This window comes from Choloepus didactylus, chromosome 2 (assembly GCF_015220235.1).
Source record: "Choloepus didactylus isolate mChoDid1 chromosome 2, mChoDid1.pri, whole genome shotgun sequence".
NCBI lineage: Eukaryota > Metazoa > Chordata > Mammalia > Pilosa > Megalonychidae > Choloepus > Choloepus didactylus.
The window spans coordinates 229,974,511-229,988,825 of record NC_051308.1 but is presented as its reverse complement, the minus strand read 5'-3'; the positions used below and the strand labels follow the sequence as shown (position 1 = coordinate 229,988,825).

General features: G+C 48.0%; 1 protein-coding gene across 1 annotated transcript; it reads right to left on the bottom strand.

Moving 5' to 3' along the window:
* Positions 1-6,526: 6,526 nt before the first annotated feature.
* MUL1 (mitochondrial E3 ubiquitin protein ligase 1) lies at positions 6,527-13,410 on the bottom strand. Its single transcript, XM_037828314.1, has 4 exons — positions 13,191-13,410; positions 9,559-9,646; positions 9,051-9,171; positions 6,527-8,586 (listed from the first exon to the last, which is right to left on the bottom strand). The coding sequence occupies exons 1-4, from the start codon at positions 13,308-13,310 to the stop codon at positions 7,857-7,859; spliced, it is 1,059 nt and encodes a 352-aa protein (XP_037684242.1). The 5' UTR covers positions 13,311-13,410; the 3' UTR covers positions 6,527-7,856.
* Between the last annotated feature and the right edge of the window lie 905 nt (positions 13,411-14,315).

Here is a 14,315-nt window from a genome sequence, read left to right as displayed (position 1 = left end):
ATGGTGGTTTAGAACCACAGTCTGACGCCAAAGCCCAAGCTCTTAGCACGAGATCTGTTGGGTTTCTCCTCCAGGGCTCTGAAGAGGCCTAGAGTCCCCCCCAGCTGAAGAGCCCCTTACTCACCGGAGCAACTAAGCCAAACCAGGGCTGCCATGGCCCTCTGATCCCCAGCCCACATCCAGTCATTGATGGGGCTCTCACCATGCCCCAGGATCATGCCAAGTCCTAAGTTCAGATTTATACTAACAATTACCCTAGAAGGCGGCTTTCAACTGTCATCTCTCTTTTACAGATGGGGACTCTGAGGCCAGAAAGCGAAGCCCAAAGCTGCACAGCAGGTCTTCCCCCAGAGACCCAGATCTCAGCCGTGGGATGGCACTGCCTCCCTAGGGACATCTGGGAATCAGGAAACCAAGGACAACCTCCTGTCCCCTGCTCCTCAGCTTACCTATGGACATCAAGGGGGTTAGATTGGTGAGTCTAAACCTCTTGCAGACCAAGGACTCCTTTGGGGATCTGAAAGAGTTGTGTTCTCCCTCCCAGGCAGAACATTGTATATCTAATTTCCAGGGATCGGCGAGACCTGAAGACCCCGAGATGGAGAACACATGCTGGAGCCACTAACTGACGTTGCCCACCAGTGCCCAGTGACGACAGAGGGGTTTTTTATTCCTGCAGCCCGGAGGCGGCAGAGTCCACTGAGGAGCCCTCACCCTGACTGTCCCCCAGACCTGGGGTCAGTCTTGTGGGGGCTCAACCCTGATGGGAGGCATGTGGCCACTGACTGCTGGGCCCAGGTCCCTGCTAGTGGGCTGTGCACAGCTCTGGAACCTTCTGTTCCCAAGAACCATTATTTAAGCCTTTTGCTGTCCCATGGAGGTGATGTCATTTGATCTGAGGTTGTTGGATACTGTCCCATTTATGGTGGGGAAAAGTGAGTCCCAGGCCAGGAAGACAGAGGCAGTCCTGACTGGAGTCCCAACTGGAGACAGAGGCAGCACCAAGACCCAAGTCTCCCAACAACCAGCATGGCGCTCTTTCAGCGTTCCCAGTGAAGAGCAAATGAATCTGAGGACCTGGTTCAACCCCAGTGGCATGGCTTCCTACTGGTGTCACCTCAGGGCAATCACTTCCTCTCTGAGCCAGAATTTCTTTCATCTATAAAATGAGGTAATGAGATCAGCCACAAAAGGATGTTGTGAGGATCACACGAGGTGCTGACTGGGTCACTGAGGTAAGAGAAGGGGACAGCTCCATGCAGGGAGTCCCGCCACCCCAAAATCCCCCAGGAGTGGATAGAGAAGTGAACTCCCTGTGGAAGAGGGAGGGGGGAAATGAGGAGCGGCCAGTTCCTGGTCTCAGAGGCCATCCCCTCGCCGCCCCCAGCCGGCTCTGGGCCAAGGACGGGGTGGGGAAAGAGGGTGATCTGACTTGGGAAGTGGGTTCTGGGCACAGGTGAGAGAGAGGTGAGGAGACAGACCTCATGGGGGAAAAAAATTCAGAGATGCTCAAAAAATCCTCAAAGAAGAAGACAGATCTACACACAGGGGACAAAACTCGTACACACACTCAGAGGCAAATAGAGCCGGTAAAAGCCAGGAATGCCCAGTAAAGGTGGGAGACAGAACCCAAGAGGAAGCAGAGAAGAAGAAATGAGAAGTCAGAGGGATGAGGAAGCTTGAAGCTCAAAAGAAAGTAAAAGGCAAAGGCAAGACAGAAGGAGATGAGAGCAAGAAAAGCAGGCCAACTCAGAGAAGCAAAATTCTCCACTGGGGAAAATCTTCCGGGGAGAAAATCATAATCTATGCCATACAATTCTTTTAAGCATCCTTTACCAGTATGAAGTCATTTGGGTATTTTAAGAACATGCCATGCATTATGCATATCTTGTATTTGTTTAAAGATATAGTTAGTATATTTAGAGATGTGAATGCCTGGGAAATTATAGGGGAGGGGGAGAAATGTGGGATTTTTTTCCTCTGAATTTTCTGGGTTTCTCAAAACTTGCACATCTGTAGCCAGCTTCCTGGTGATTTGGACAGAAAAAAGAGGACTGGAGAGAGAATTCCTGCTTCTCTCCTTTCCACACTGTGTCCAGCTGGTCCTGGGATCAGCAGCCCAGCATCCTCCTCAGTTGCGGCTCTCCAAAGCCTGCTTCCCATCCCTCAGGAAAGAGAAAACTGCTTCTTTTTGAAAACCACCTCAGTTTCTCCTCCAAGTCCTGCGGTCGCCTCAACCATAGGGACATAGCGCCACCTTGTGGCCACAGGAAAGATTGCAGTGCTCAGCCACACCTACCATAGGGGCAGCGGTATGAGTCCTGGTGCTGGGGAAGGATAGGCAAACGTGAAGAGCACGAACCCGCTCAAGGTGGAACATGCATGAAGCCCCACCCAGTGGAGCTCCTTAAATAACTATGAAGACTCCTAGGGGACAGGGACCTGCAGTTATGGCAATTTGGGCATTAATATTAGTATGACCACATTTGTACCCCCCAGGCCCTGGGAACATTCATTTACCTAACACGTAGTAGGTGCCTAATAAATGTTTGTTGAGCTCAGTTGTACCCTCCAGGGCAATGTCCCAATCCCAGAGGAGTCTGAGTTTGAGGGGCTGAATGTGATGCAGATGGCTCCTGCAGGGACTGAGGGCAAGAGGCAAGAGAGGAAGGGGCTGTGCTACTTGACCGGGCAGGCCCTGGCCAGGCCTGGTCAGCCGCCTCTGGCCAATACGAGCAGTGGGTGCAGCTGAGGCTCAACCTCATGTGCCCCTGGCTCAGGGAGAGGAAATGCCAGGTCCGCCGGCTGGCCTCTAGAAGACAATGAGGCAGCTGCAGGGGAAGTGACTAATGAGCACTTTGGGGAGCAATTCGGGACATCATACATGGAAAAGTATCTCATTCAAAATTGATAAGCAAATGCTATCTAATTAGAGAGAAAATGAGCTGAGCTCTCCCGGCATTCTGAAAATGTAATCCTTGGGCGATGGCAGGCAGCTAGCCTCAAAACCACCCTCCCTGGTTGTTTAGGCTCTCTATCTCATAGACATGCAAGATGCCAAAGCTGGAGGGAGACTTGGAGAGCTTCTAGCCCAACCCACTCCCTTTATAGGAAGATCTGAGGCACAGAGAGGCTAAATTTACTCGATTGAGATCACATGGCAACCAAGCCAGGACCAGAGAGAGAGCCGGCCTTTGGGTTCCCAGTACAGACCATTCCCCTCCGTGTGATGGCACTGCCTGGACCTCCCTGCATGGAGTCCTCAAAGCTCTGGCCAGGCCATCTGGGCTCCCAGGCCTTAAGAGAGGCCCTCTCCTTGACTCCTCATGACCAAGCAATGGCCGCCTTCTCCGGCCCAAAAGCCGACTCCCCCAGGCAGCCTTCCAGAATTATTCCCCCACATCTATTTCAGTCAGCCACTTACTCATTCACTCTGCGTACACTCAGTGGTTAAGAGCCTGGGCTCTGGAGTCAGACTCCTCAGGCTTAAATCCTGTCCCTCTCATGTGCTAGCTGATGACCTGGGGCAAAACACTCACCTCTCTGAGCCTAAGTTTCCTTCTCTTCAGAGTAAGAATAATATTAGCACATAATTCATAATGAGGACTATGAGATCGTGTAAAGCACTTAGCAAGGTGCCTAGCAAAAAGTGCTAAAGTTGGGTACATATTGACTACATAAAAATGTTGCAGGACAAGGAAAAGAAATAAGATACAGTCTCTGCCCAAAACATAGACAATAGAGATAAGAGCTAGAATAGATGTGTATAATGCATTGTGGAAGCTCGGAGGAAGGGCACCTGGCCTGGCCTAGGTGGGGAGGGTCGATTTGGTTTTCTGGAAGAGGGTGAATAGAGGTTAGCAAGGGAAAGAGGGAAGGGCAGCAATCCAGGGGTGTGAGCAAAGGCTGAGGTGCCGCGAGGGAATGGTGTGGCATGTTAAGGGAACAACAGCTTGATGTTGCTGAAGGCACAAGTGTGTGTGAGAGAGGGACACAGTGAGCTTGGAGAGGTGGCCAGGGGCTGGGTCATGCAGGGCAGCAGATGCCATGGAGAAGCCAGGGCTTGATCCTGGAGCCTGGGGAAGAGCTTTACACAGAGGAGGTGCATGGTCAGGTTGGTGTTTTAAACGGATCATTCCAGGCTCCATGGAGTATGTTTTCTCTGCTTGGCTCCTCTTCAGCAATGATATGCTGTCCTTGGGTGGTTTATTTATTTTGAACGGTTAGGGAATCTGCTCTAACCAGGCCAAGGTCAAAGACCCCTTCCAGCTACAATTTTCTGTGAACCAAAAATATTTCCAATAACTGAGAGTCACCACACCCATCAAATAGGGTTTACTGCTTTTCAAACAATTAGGATATATTAAAACACAGCTCTGAGCCCTTTGAGGGCAGGGACTGTGTCTTCTTCAGTTTTGCATCTCCAGGATCAAAATATGCATGCAGCAAATGTTCGTTAAATGAATACCCATCAATGAAAGCAAACTTGCCACCTCTTCCTGGGAGCACTCCAGAACCCCCCTGGGGCCATTAGCACCAGAGCCCTCACTCAACTGGAGATTTCACAGCCCAGGACCAGGATCGTGAAGGGTGGCAGGGATTGGCCTGGTTTGCCATGCTGATTGCTTTTAAAATTTTTTACACATGGCATTCTGAATCAATTAGGTTCTGAAGACGCGCCTTTTACCCTCTACTCCACCAGGGTAAGTGGGGGAATCTCAAAGCCTCAAAATGCTGTCTATAAAATAAGGGGTGTGGCAGGTGACTTCAAGGGGCTGAAGGACTTGGAAAATGCTGTGTCTGTAGTATCTCAGTTCCCTCTTGGACAACTTCCCCTTCTAACCACTCAGGCTGGACTTGATAAAAGGTAAAGAGTGCAGGCTTTATCATCAGACCCTGGTAGCCTTGGGCAAGTAATGTAACCTGTAAAGGGGTCCTGCAGCCTCCCTTGCTGCTTGGCCGCAAGTAGTAGAAATGACACCTGTAAAGGTCCTAACAGGGCCTGGCTTGTGCTGATGTGTGGCCAGAGGCAAAGTGCAACCCCGCCGAGCCTCACTTTTCTCACTTTGCAGGACCATATGCATATCAAGTGCATAGCAACTCAGGAAACCAGTAGCTGATGCTGTCACCTAGGATTGAGTGAGAATTAGCCCAAAGATTGACTTGGTAAAGAATCATAATTCACAACAATCCCACGGTCAGTTCAGAACTAGCCTCCTTCCTCCCCCCTCCCTCTGACACCCCCCACCCCCCTCCAGCCATAGTCCCACGGAACATTCTAGGCCCATTCAGCCCTCCTGGACATGCGTCTCCTCCCTTGGATGGTGATGGCCAAACTACAAGCCCAAGAGAGCCTCAGCCCCAAAAGAGCTAGGATGAAGCATGGGCCTCAAACCCAGAGCTGTGCGCGCACGTCCGTCTGGCTTCCCGAGGCGGGGACTCTGGCTGTTCCTGTCGCCCGCGGCAGCTGACACAGCTCAGTTCAGAGGAAGCCCTCGGGCCGGAAGAATTAAAGGCCGCCCAGGGTCCAAGCGGGGCTGGGAAGGGGCAGGCTCAGGCTGCCTTCCCACTTCTTTAATCTCTGGCCAGATTCACTCATTAAATCTATGCCAAGCACTGAACTCTGATAGATTACCACAGGCACTTAATCCACCCCCCATCAAAAAGCTCAGCTCTTACCAAATAGCTGCTAACAAGACAATGAAAAGGGGGCAGATGCCTTCCAGGTGCTCATAGGGAAGGGTCATTCCATCAGTCACCCTCTCACCCTACCCGATCCCAGGCATCGACACGTAAAACCAGGGTCATGTCACCTTGCTGAACAGGACCTGAGATTCTCATACACGTTTTGCCTGTTCCACCCACGGGTGGCCGCCACGGTCCCTCCACTATCTTGAGAAACAAGCATCTTGTGGGGTATGTTCCTCTTAGTGCTGAGGGAAGATGTGCTTTGGAAACAACTTATGGTTTCAATTCTGACCCCACCACTTACTAGCTCATGATCTCAGCCCCGTGAACATAACCTCTCTGGACTAATTTCCTCATCTGTAAATGGAGATTCCACAACCCATCCTGGGGGATACTGTGAGGATCAATTCACAGAGTCTGAAATAATATATGGTATAATACCTGGGACTCCCAAGTACTCGCTAAATGTTAGTTTCCTCCCTGCTGCCCAACACCCCACCTCCACCTCACGTTCACCAGGTTAAATCCCACAGCCCTGGTGTTCAGCATGTCAGGACAGACCTCAGTGAAGATGACTGTCTTAGACCAGGGGTGACCCATGGCCTGGCTCCCAGGGACGGCCCTCTCTCGGGCAGGCCGGGGGCCCCTCCCCAAGCCAAGCACCCAGCCTCAGCACTGCCGAGTCTGCGCACCCTCTGAGGCAGACTGAACTACCTCCCTGCCGAGGAAAAGGAAGCAGAGGACTCGAAGTCCGGTTCCAACTCTGTCCTGGCAGGGATTCAAGTCCATCCTGGGGAAACCTCAACACGTGACTCATAATAAGGCAACAGACTAACACTTGGCTTCGATGTGTTTAATTGATGCCGTCCACACTGAACACTGCACAGTACTAGTACCAGCCCCTGAGAGTGCTCCTTCCTCCCCTGCACCAAGGAGGACCAGGGGGTGACTGTTCAAAGACAGGGAAGGGAAATCAAAAAAGAGATGGGCAAGTAATATAACCTGTAAAGGGGTTCTACGGCCTCCCTTGCTGCCCGGCCACAAGTATTAGAAATAACTTCAAGGTGATGCAAGAGGTTCCCCCTCCCAAGTTCAAAGGCAGATGAGGGGGTGAGGGTGATGTGGCCAGGGACAATGTGATTACACCCACGGGATGTGACCTTTCATAAGGAGGGGGCAGGGGAGGAGCCGTGAAAAGGCTCAGTGCTCATGACGCTGGCTGGTTACTTCTCAGCGAGAGCCTTGGGAAGAAGTTAGGAAAGCAGGGTTTGGAGCAACAGTATCCACGTGCCTCCTCAGGTGGCAAGGCCTCTGCAGCCCACTCAGAGCAGGGAAAAGCAGCAGGACACCCACCCCCCTCCATCCCCAGCCCTCTCAAGCTGCTCTCTGGTGGCCCTCGAGGTAAGTGGAAACTCCAGGGGAGGGGCTGCAGCCAAGATAACCGCTGGCTTCCGCTGCTGGGGACCGTCGTCAACTGACCATGACTACAACTGCCCCTTCAAGTAACCACTCTTCATCCTGCTGACAGGTGTTAAATCCATTTGGGCAGGAGGCAGATGTGCTGGAGTTCACTTCCTTTTGTCTACTGCATACATGTGCACACATTTAGAAAACAAGCAGGTGAGGGAAAAGGGGTGCAATTAGCATGTCTAGCCTGACAGTTCTAAAGAAAGACCCTTCCCTATAGGGTATAAGCAAAAGGAAGAAAAACCAAGACAGGTCTCTTCAGAGGAAGCTCTGCAAGGCCTCCACACCTGGCTCCCATTTCTCCTCTCCTTCAGTGTGAGCCATTCACTCCCGAGCCCAGGTGAGTCCTACTAAGAGTCCACAGGAATCAACAGCTCAGCAGGACCAGAGACACAGGGACAGGAGGTGTGAGGATCAGTGGCTTTAGTCCTTAAAAGACTAGAAGTTTTCGGTCACAAAGACACTGCTCTGGCTCTTGGGAAGAGATGCCAGGCCACCATATATGCCGAAGAGTGGATCTTTGGTTCTTCCCTCAGGTTGGAAAGGCAACATTCTATGCTGGCTGTGTGGGATCAGCACAGTCTCCCTAGTCAGAGATAAACAGCCACCCCCACCACTGCTCTTCTAAAGGCCTCGAGATAAACTCCCCACAAGGGGGGGGGGGGGTGTCCTTCATGTCTAACTGAGCAGCTTTAACACACTTAGCTATTGTATAAGGGAACAACCCGGGTGATCTCCTGCCTGCAGATGGGGCATCTCTTAGGCTCTGGCAGAGCGCAGTAGCACTCCGTGCAGGAACAGACATGCCCACACTCCAGAAAGACACAAGACTTGAAACTGCTCAGACACACGACACAGGCACTCTTCAGACTCTCCCTGTCCTCGGGGTTGGCTCGGCTCAGCAGCTGGGCTTCATGTTCCTGGAACTCCTCCTGCATCTGCTTGAGGCGCAGTCGCTCCTGCCGCTGCAGATACTGCTTTCGGAGGATGAAGAGGAGGGTAGCACAGGTGGCAAAGCCAAAAACCAGCGTCAGGACCTTCCAGAGCCTGACGCTCGACTCCTGCCTCTGCAGTAGGCTATCAAAGTCCTGGCTGCTTAGGTAGTACGGCATGCCTTGCTTGGGGGGCTGGAGGCGGACGGAGTTGTTGTCTAGGACCAGTTCACCCACACCTGTGAGGGTGGCCCCAACCTTCAGCATCTCCTCTGTCTCCTGGATGCCTTTGGGCCGCTCACCGCTGATGTAGTGGCCAATGACATCCGTGAAGGACTGGATTGAGGGGTGGAACTTCTCGTACACGGTCTCCAGGCCCAGATCCACCGAGTCCAGGGGCTTCAGCACTCGGACAGCCAGGCCCACACCATCCTCATGGGGCACCAGATCAAAGGGCACTGTGTTGGTCCTCTGGTGAATGATCTTCGAACAGTCATTCCTAAAAGAGAAAGAGAGTCAAACAAACACCAAAAACCCAAGCAGAGATGGAGACCACCTAAACCCCAGAGGACAGGATAAAGTCCTAAGTAGAAGAAAACAACAGAAATGATGATTATCCAACTGCCTCATAATAGAGAAATCTCCAAGTTTGAGGACCCCAGACAATATCAGTGGGACAACAAACACCATCACAGATCAGCTGTACCATTTATCTCCCCTTGCCCAGTAAAATAAATATCCACAACAAAAACACTAGGATCATTTGGAAAAACAGTACTTGATGTAATAGCACAAAATTATTAACACTGAAATCATTAATCCATGCCATAAATCAGGTCCCCTATCCTAGAAATTCTGATTCAGAAGGTATGGAATGGAGCCCGGGACTCGGCATTTTAACAAGCACCCAGGACACCAGCATTTATCGGTAAGGTTTTTGGCCAGTGGAAAAAGGATACATACCAAAGATGGGTTGTTCGATTCCACACCATCTTGTGCTCCTGAAGCGTCAGCCGCTGAATCACCCCCTTGCAATTCTCTACAAACTGGCTATTAAGTGTTTCTTTAACAGATCTCACGGCTCCTAAGTGGAAACAAATTATTTTATTTCTGAAGAATTGCTCTGCTCTCTCCTTTAAGGGAATTCAAATTTTGTCTTGAGTTTGAATTAGTTTAAGTAATCAAAATGATGAAATTACATCTGGGGAGCACTCTGCTAAGCAATTCATATGGATTACATCACTCAAGTCTTACAACAACCCCATGAGGCAGGTATTATTTAGAGATGGAGCAACAGAGGTTGAGAAAGGTTTGGTCACGTAGCACAAGACCACAGCAATAACTCAGGTCTTTCTGACCCCAAAGTCCATGTTCTGGACCACTGCCCCAATGCCATAAAATGCCCCTGACATCAGTCAAGAAGATCTTTATCAAACTTTTGGCAGTTCATTGTACCAATAAACAAACATACCTTCAATAACAGCATAAGGCACACATTTTCCTGGAGCTTCTGACAGAATACTCTTTAAATCTTCACCCAAATGGATTTTTTTAGCTCCCTAAATGCAAACACAAAGTAAATTGACTGCTGAATACTGGCATGCTCAATCAAAGTGAGGGTGCACAAAAGAAAAAAACTGTTCACCTATTTCATACTAAAAAAATGAAGAAATCGAGCAGGAAGGAAACTATGGAGAATCAGATTCCAGAGCTGTGTTGTAGAAGTTTTAATGCATAAAACAGGCATGGAACAGTGCCCCAGCTCTCTGCCATCAATAGAGAATATGGGTGCCATATACATTCTTTCTTCAGTATATGAATTTATCATTTTAACAACTTTTAATAAAAATATAAAAGGTATAATCAATTTGCTGTCTTCATAACACAGACTGAATATAATTTAATCTCTTGTTGACAAGTGCCATGGAGACAAAGGATTCATGTAGAAAGCACCTACACCAGCAACTAGCACATGGTAGGGGTTCAAGAAATGGTAGGTATTATCACCACCTTTATGAATTAATGCTCTGCACTGTAATAAAGGGACACCTTTGCTTTATTAGGGCAAGTCTCTGTTAACTGGTGCCAGACACTACTCTTTTTAATTTTTATTTACTTTTTAGTTTGTCTTTCTTTCCTCTCATAGAATCAAATGAGCACAGCACTGCTGCTGTCTTTCTCTAACAATCCTTGTTCTCCCTCCCACTTCCAATTCATAGCTTCCAACCTGCTGTGCTTGGGAAACCGGACCACCAAAATCAATAAGCAATAAAACCAACAAGCATTTCCTGAGCATCCACGTGCCAGGCACTGTGCTAGGTAGTAGGGACTCAGGGGCTTTCAGGGTATTCCCATCGACAAATCTTAAGGATGTCAGATGAGTCACTTCTAAAGAGTACATGACACATACTCAAAGTGGTCTAAGTTTAAACTGCTGCCACAAAGTAAATGACAGGAGCAAGAGCAATAAAAACTTATAACCACTATGGTGGTTTGGAGCGATGTACCGCAGAAAAACATGTTCTTATACTTAATCCATTCCTGCAGGTGTAAAGCCATTGTAAATAGGACCTTCTGAAGAGGTCACTTCAATAAAGTGTGGCCCAATCCAATCAAGATGGGTCCTAATCCTAATCCTGGAGTCCCTTATCAGCAGAAAGAAATTCAGGCAGAAGACAGAAAGCCAGGGGAAGCAAGAAACTGAACATCAACAGAACCCAGAAGAGAAGGAAGAGGCCAGGAGAGGCCTCCAGGAGCACTGCCATGTGACAGAGGAGCCCAGGACCAAGTATCGCCAGCAGCCAGCCTCAGAATGCCAGTCTCCAAGAAAGCATCACCTTGATGACGCCTTGATTTGGATTTTTTCCTAGCCTTAAAGCCATGAGCAATAAATTCCCATTGTATGTAAGCCAACCCATACCATTGTATGGTATTTGCTTCAGCATCCAAGGAAACTAAAACAACAATCTGCATGTAATGATAATGAAAATAACAGCAATAACAACTACTAACACAATTTACTTACTCATTTTTTTACTCCCTCCACTGAACTATTAAACTCTAGAAGGGCTAGGACTTTGCTTGTCTTTAACTGCTATACTCACAGTGCTGAGAACAAAGTGCCTGACACTTCACAGGTTCTCAATATATATTTGATGAAGAAACTAGTGAATAAATAAACACTTAGTATACTATATACCTGGTACTATGCTAAGCATTTTAAACACAAAAATCCATTTAACATTCATAACATTTCTGTAAAGCAGGCATTATTACTATCCTTAACGATAGATAAGGAAACTGAGACTCAGAGAGGTGAAGTGATTTGCCCAAATTCACACAGCTAGTTAAGTACTCATCATAGGATGGATGATCAGAATTTTTTTTTTTCAAAAGTGCAGATGGTACTGTCAGAAAGACATGGGATTGAATCAACCTTCAATGCATCCACTGTGACTGGGCAACTTAATTTATCTGAGTCTGTTTCCAAAACTGTAAAGGATAGGGAAAAGAATCTCACAAAATTTTATGCAGATTGAATGAGCCTTATGGTGTAAAAAGATCCAGCCCAGAGACTGACAGAGTACACATGCCATAAATATGCATTCCATCACTAGGAGAGAGACACAGGGTAAGACATGAAACCTACTCTGGAATTTTATAACTTGATCAAAAAAATAGAATCTAAAGTATTAGGAGTCCCAACTCTTCTTCCAGGAAGGGGCTAGTCTGTCCTCATTTAGGAACTAATTGACAAAGTTTTTAAGGTCACCCAAAGATGGGTCCTGGAGAGTTCACCACTTAAGAGAATCCCACATCCAGCCAACTTGATGCCAAATTGATTTTGGAGTCAGGAAGTGAAGTATCAGTTACACTCACAGCCACTCACTTCAAGAATAACTTGGTTATTTAATTAGGCAAATAACAGGGCAGCTGGAATCTCAATAGGATGCCATTCGTACTTCAAATCCTATTGCCTGGTAACTTGGTTCATTCCAGATAGATACCAAAACTCCCCTCACCGCAGGGATTTCACACATTTGTTTCTAAGCACTTTCAGAAAGCAATCTGAAGATAAGGAAGCCAGTAAGGTTTTAGGACTCCATCTTTCACATAAAGGCCAATTAAAGCCCTAAAATGCCATACTGGAAATTTCAGCCTAAGCGAACTCAAACATTTACTGACTACTTGTGAAACACTGAGTTAGAACCGAGAAAGAGGAAGGATAAATAAGACCCTGTCCCCGACCTAAAGACGTCACTCTCACAGACCAGTTAGACATTCAAAATAAAGCAATGTGATCAGTCAGAAAAAAATTCTATACCGGAACCAAAAGACCCAAGTTTAAGTTCCAGGCTGACTTCTCTGTAATACCTTCCTCTGAGTCTAAATTTTCTGATTTGCAATCCGGAGGTAACTGTCATTTTATCTACCTCAAATAATTATTGCGAAGAAAAATAAAATAAAGATGGAAATGTTTTGTATATTGCAAAGGGCTAGTCAAAAGGAGCATAATTTTTAAAATTAACTATCATATTAAAAAGAAAATGCTGAAGCAAATAGCTGAGTGGTAAGTATATGAGTGAAGACCAGGGTCTCTGCACTTCCCTTAGATACCCGCACGACCCACTCCCTCATCTCTCCTGGACCGTGCTCAAACGTCCCTTTATCTAAAAAAGCAACCCACTTTTCTCTAGTATTCCTTTTCCCCTCTTCCCTGAAGTACTCTATAGCATTTATCACCAATTGTCATATTATTTAAGGATTTACTTGTTCGTAGGCTGTCTCCTTGTACTAAAATGAGGGCAGGGTCTTTTGTCAGCTCCATTTAGTGCTATATCTTCAGTGCCTGGCGCCAGCAGATGCTCAAATAAATATTTGTTGAATAAATTAGTGAAGTTTCGTTCTGAATAATGAGAGGAACGTAGGAGAACCCGTTCTCACGAGACCCGGATTCTGATCCTATCTCCTCATATACAGACTGGGCGACACCATTTTCTGAATCTGTTTCCTCTTTCGGAGAGTTTCTGGTTGTGGTGCAGCCCAACGTAAATCGTGGGACAGTGATGACTGGGCTGAGGCCAGGCGGGCCCGAGCACTGACCTTGAGCTCGTGGGAGACCTGGGCCTTCTGCCGGTACACGGAAAAGAAAATGGCGGTGACGACAGAGCTGCTGCCCAAGAGGATGAACTGACCCAGCGAGGGCCACCCGCCACTCTCCATAGCTGCGCTGAGGCCTGGCTGCAGACCGCGACCCCAAGTTCTGGCCCCGCGACCCGGGCCCTCCAACTCCCTCCCAGGACCGCACCCACCCGAGCCAGGCCTTCCCGGAAGCCCGCCGCAGGTCGCCCGGCGATGACGCACGACGCCGGAACCGGAAGTGGGCATAACGGACCGTGCGGCAGGGTTGCCCGGGTACTGCTGCCTGTGGAGGGGCCAGGTGGTCGGAACCCGGTGTGGAGGAGCAGTGTTGAAGAGCAGAGCGACTGAGCGATCGCCTACTGCTCTGTGGCCCTTTCCTTTTAGACCTGCGGCGCTCCGGTCGCGCACCGGCCATAACTGACCCGCCCGAATCGCCGTGTTCTGGGTCCCTCTAGTTTACAGGGATTACTGTATTGTTTGATGTCTTATCTGTCGTCGCCATTAGATTGGGAGAAAATAACAGAATTAATGTGTGTTAAGCACTTAGGTTTGCTAGGTGTTATACATTTAAGCTTCAGGGCAAACCTTAAGACTTGCATTTTATTCTATCCACTTTACAGATAAGAAAAGAGGCCAGAGAGATTAGGTGACTTGCTCCAAATCATAAAGCTATTGAGTATTAGAAGAATTTACCCGTCTCCGGAGCTCTTATCTCCAAGAGAACAGATTTATATTACCAAAGTAGTCTTAATCTGCTATCACCACATATAACCATGTATTAAATTATAATTATAGCTACATTTATTGAGTGCCTCTTACGTTTCAGGTTCTGTGCCAAAAAGTTTTACAGGCATCATCCCATTTAATCCTCAAAACACTTATAAAACAGATTACAGAAGAGGAAACTGAGACTCAGTTTAAGTACCTTGCCCATGGTTACACAGCCAAAAGTGATAGGGGATGGACTACAAACCTGGGTGATTGTTCTTTAGAAACTGTTTTTCTGACCTCTACTATACATCTTCCTAAAATAATCAGAGCTACCCAAAGTCCTTTTCAAAACTTCAAATCCACAAAGCATGTGTT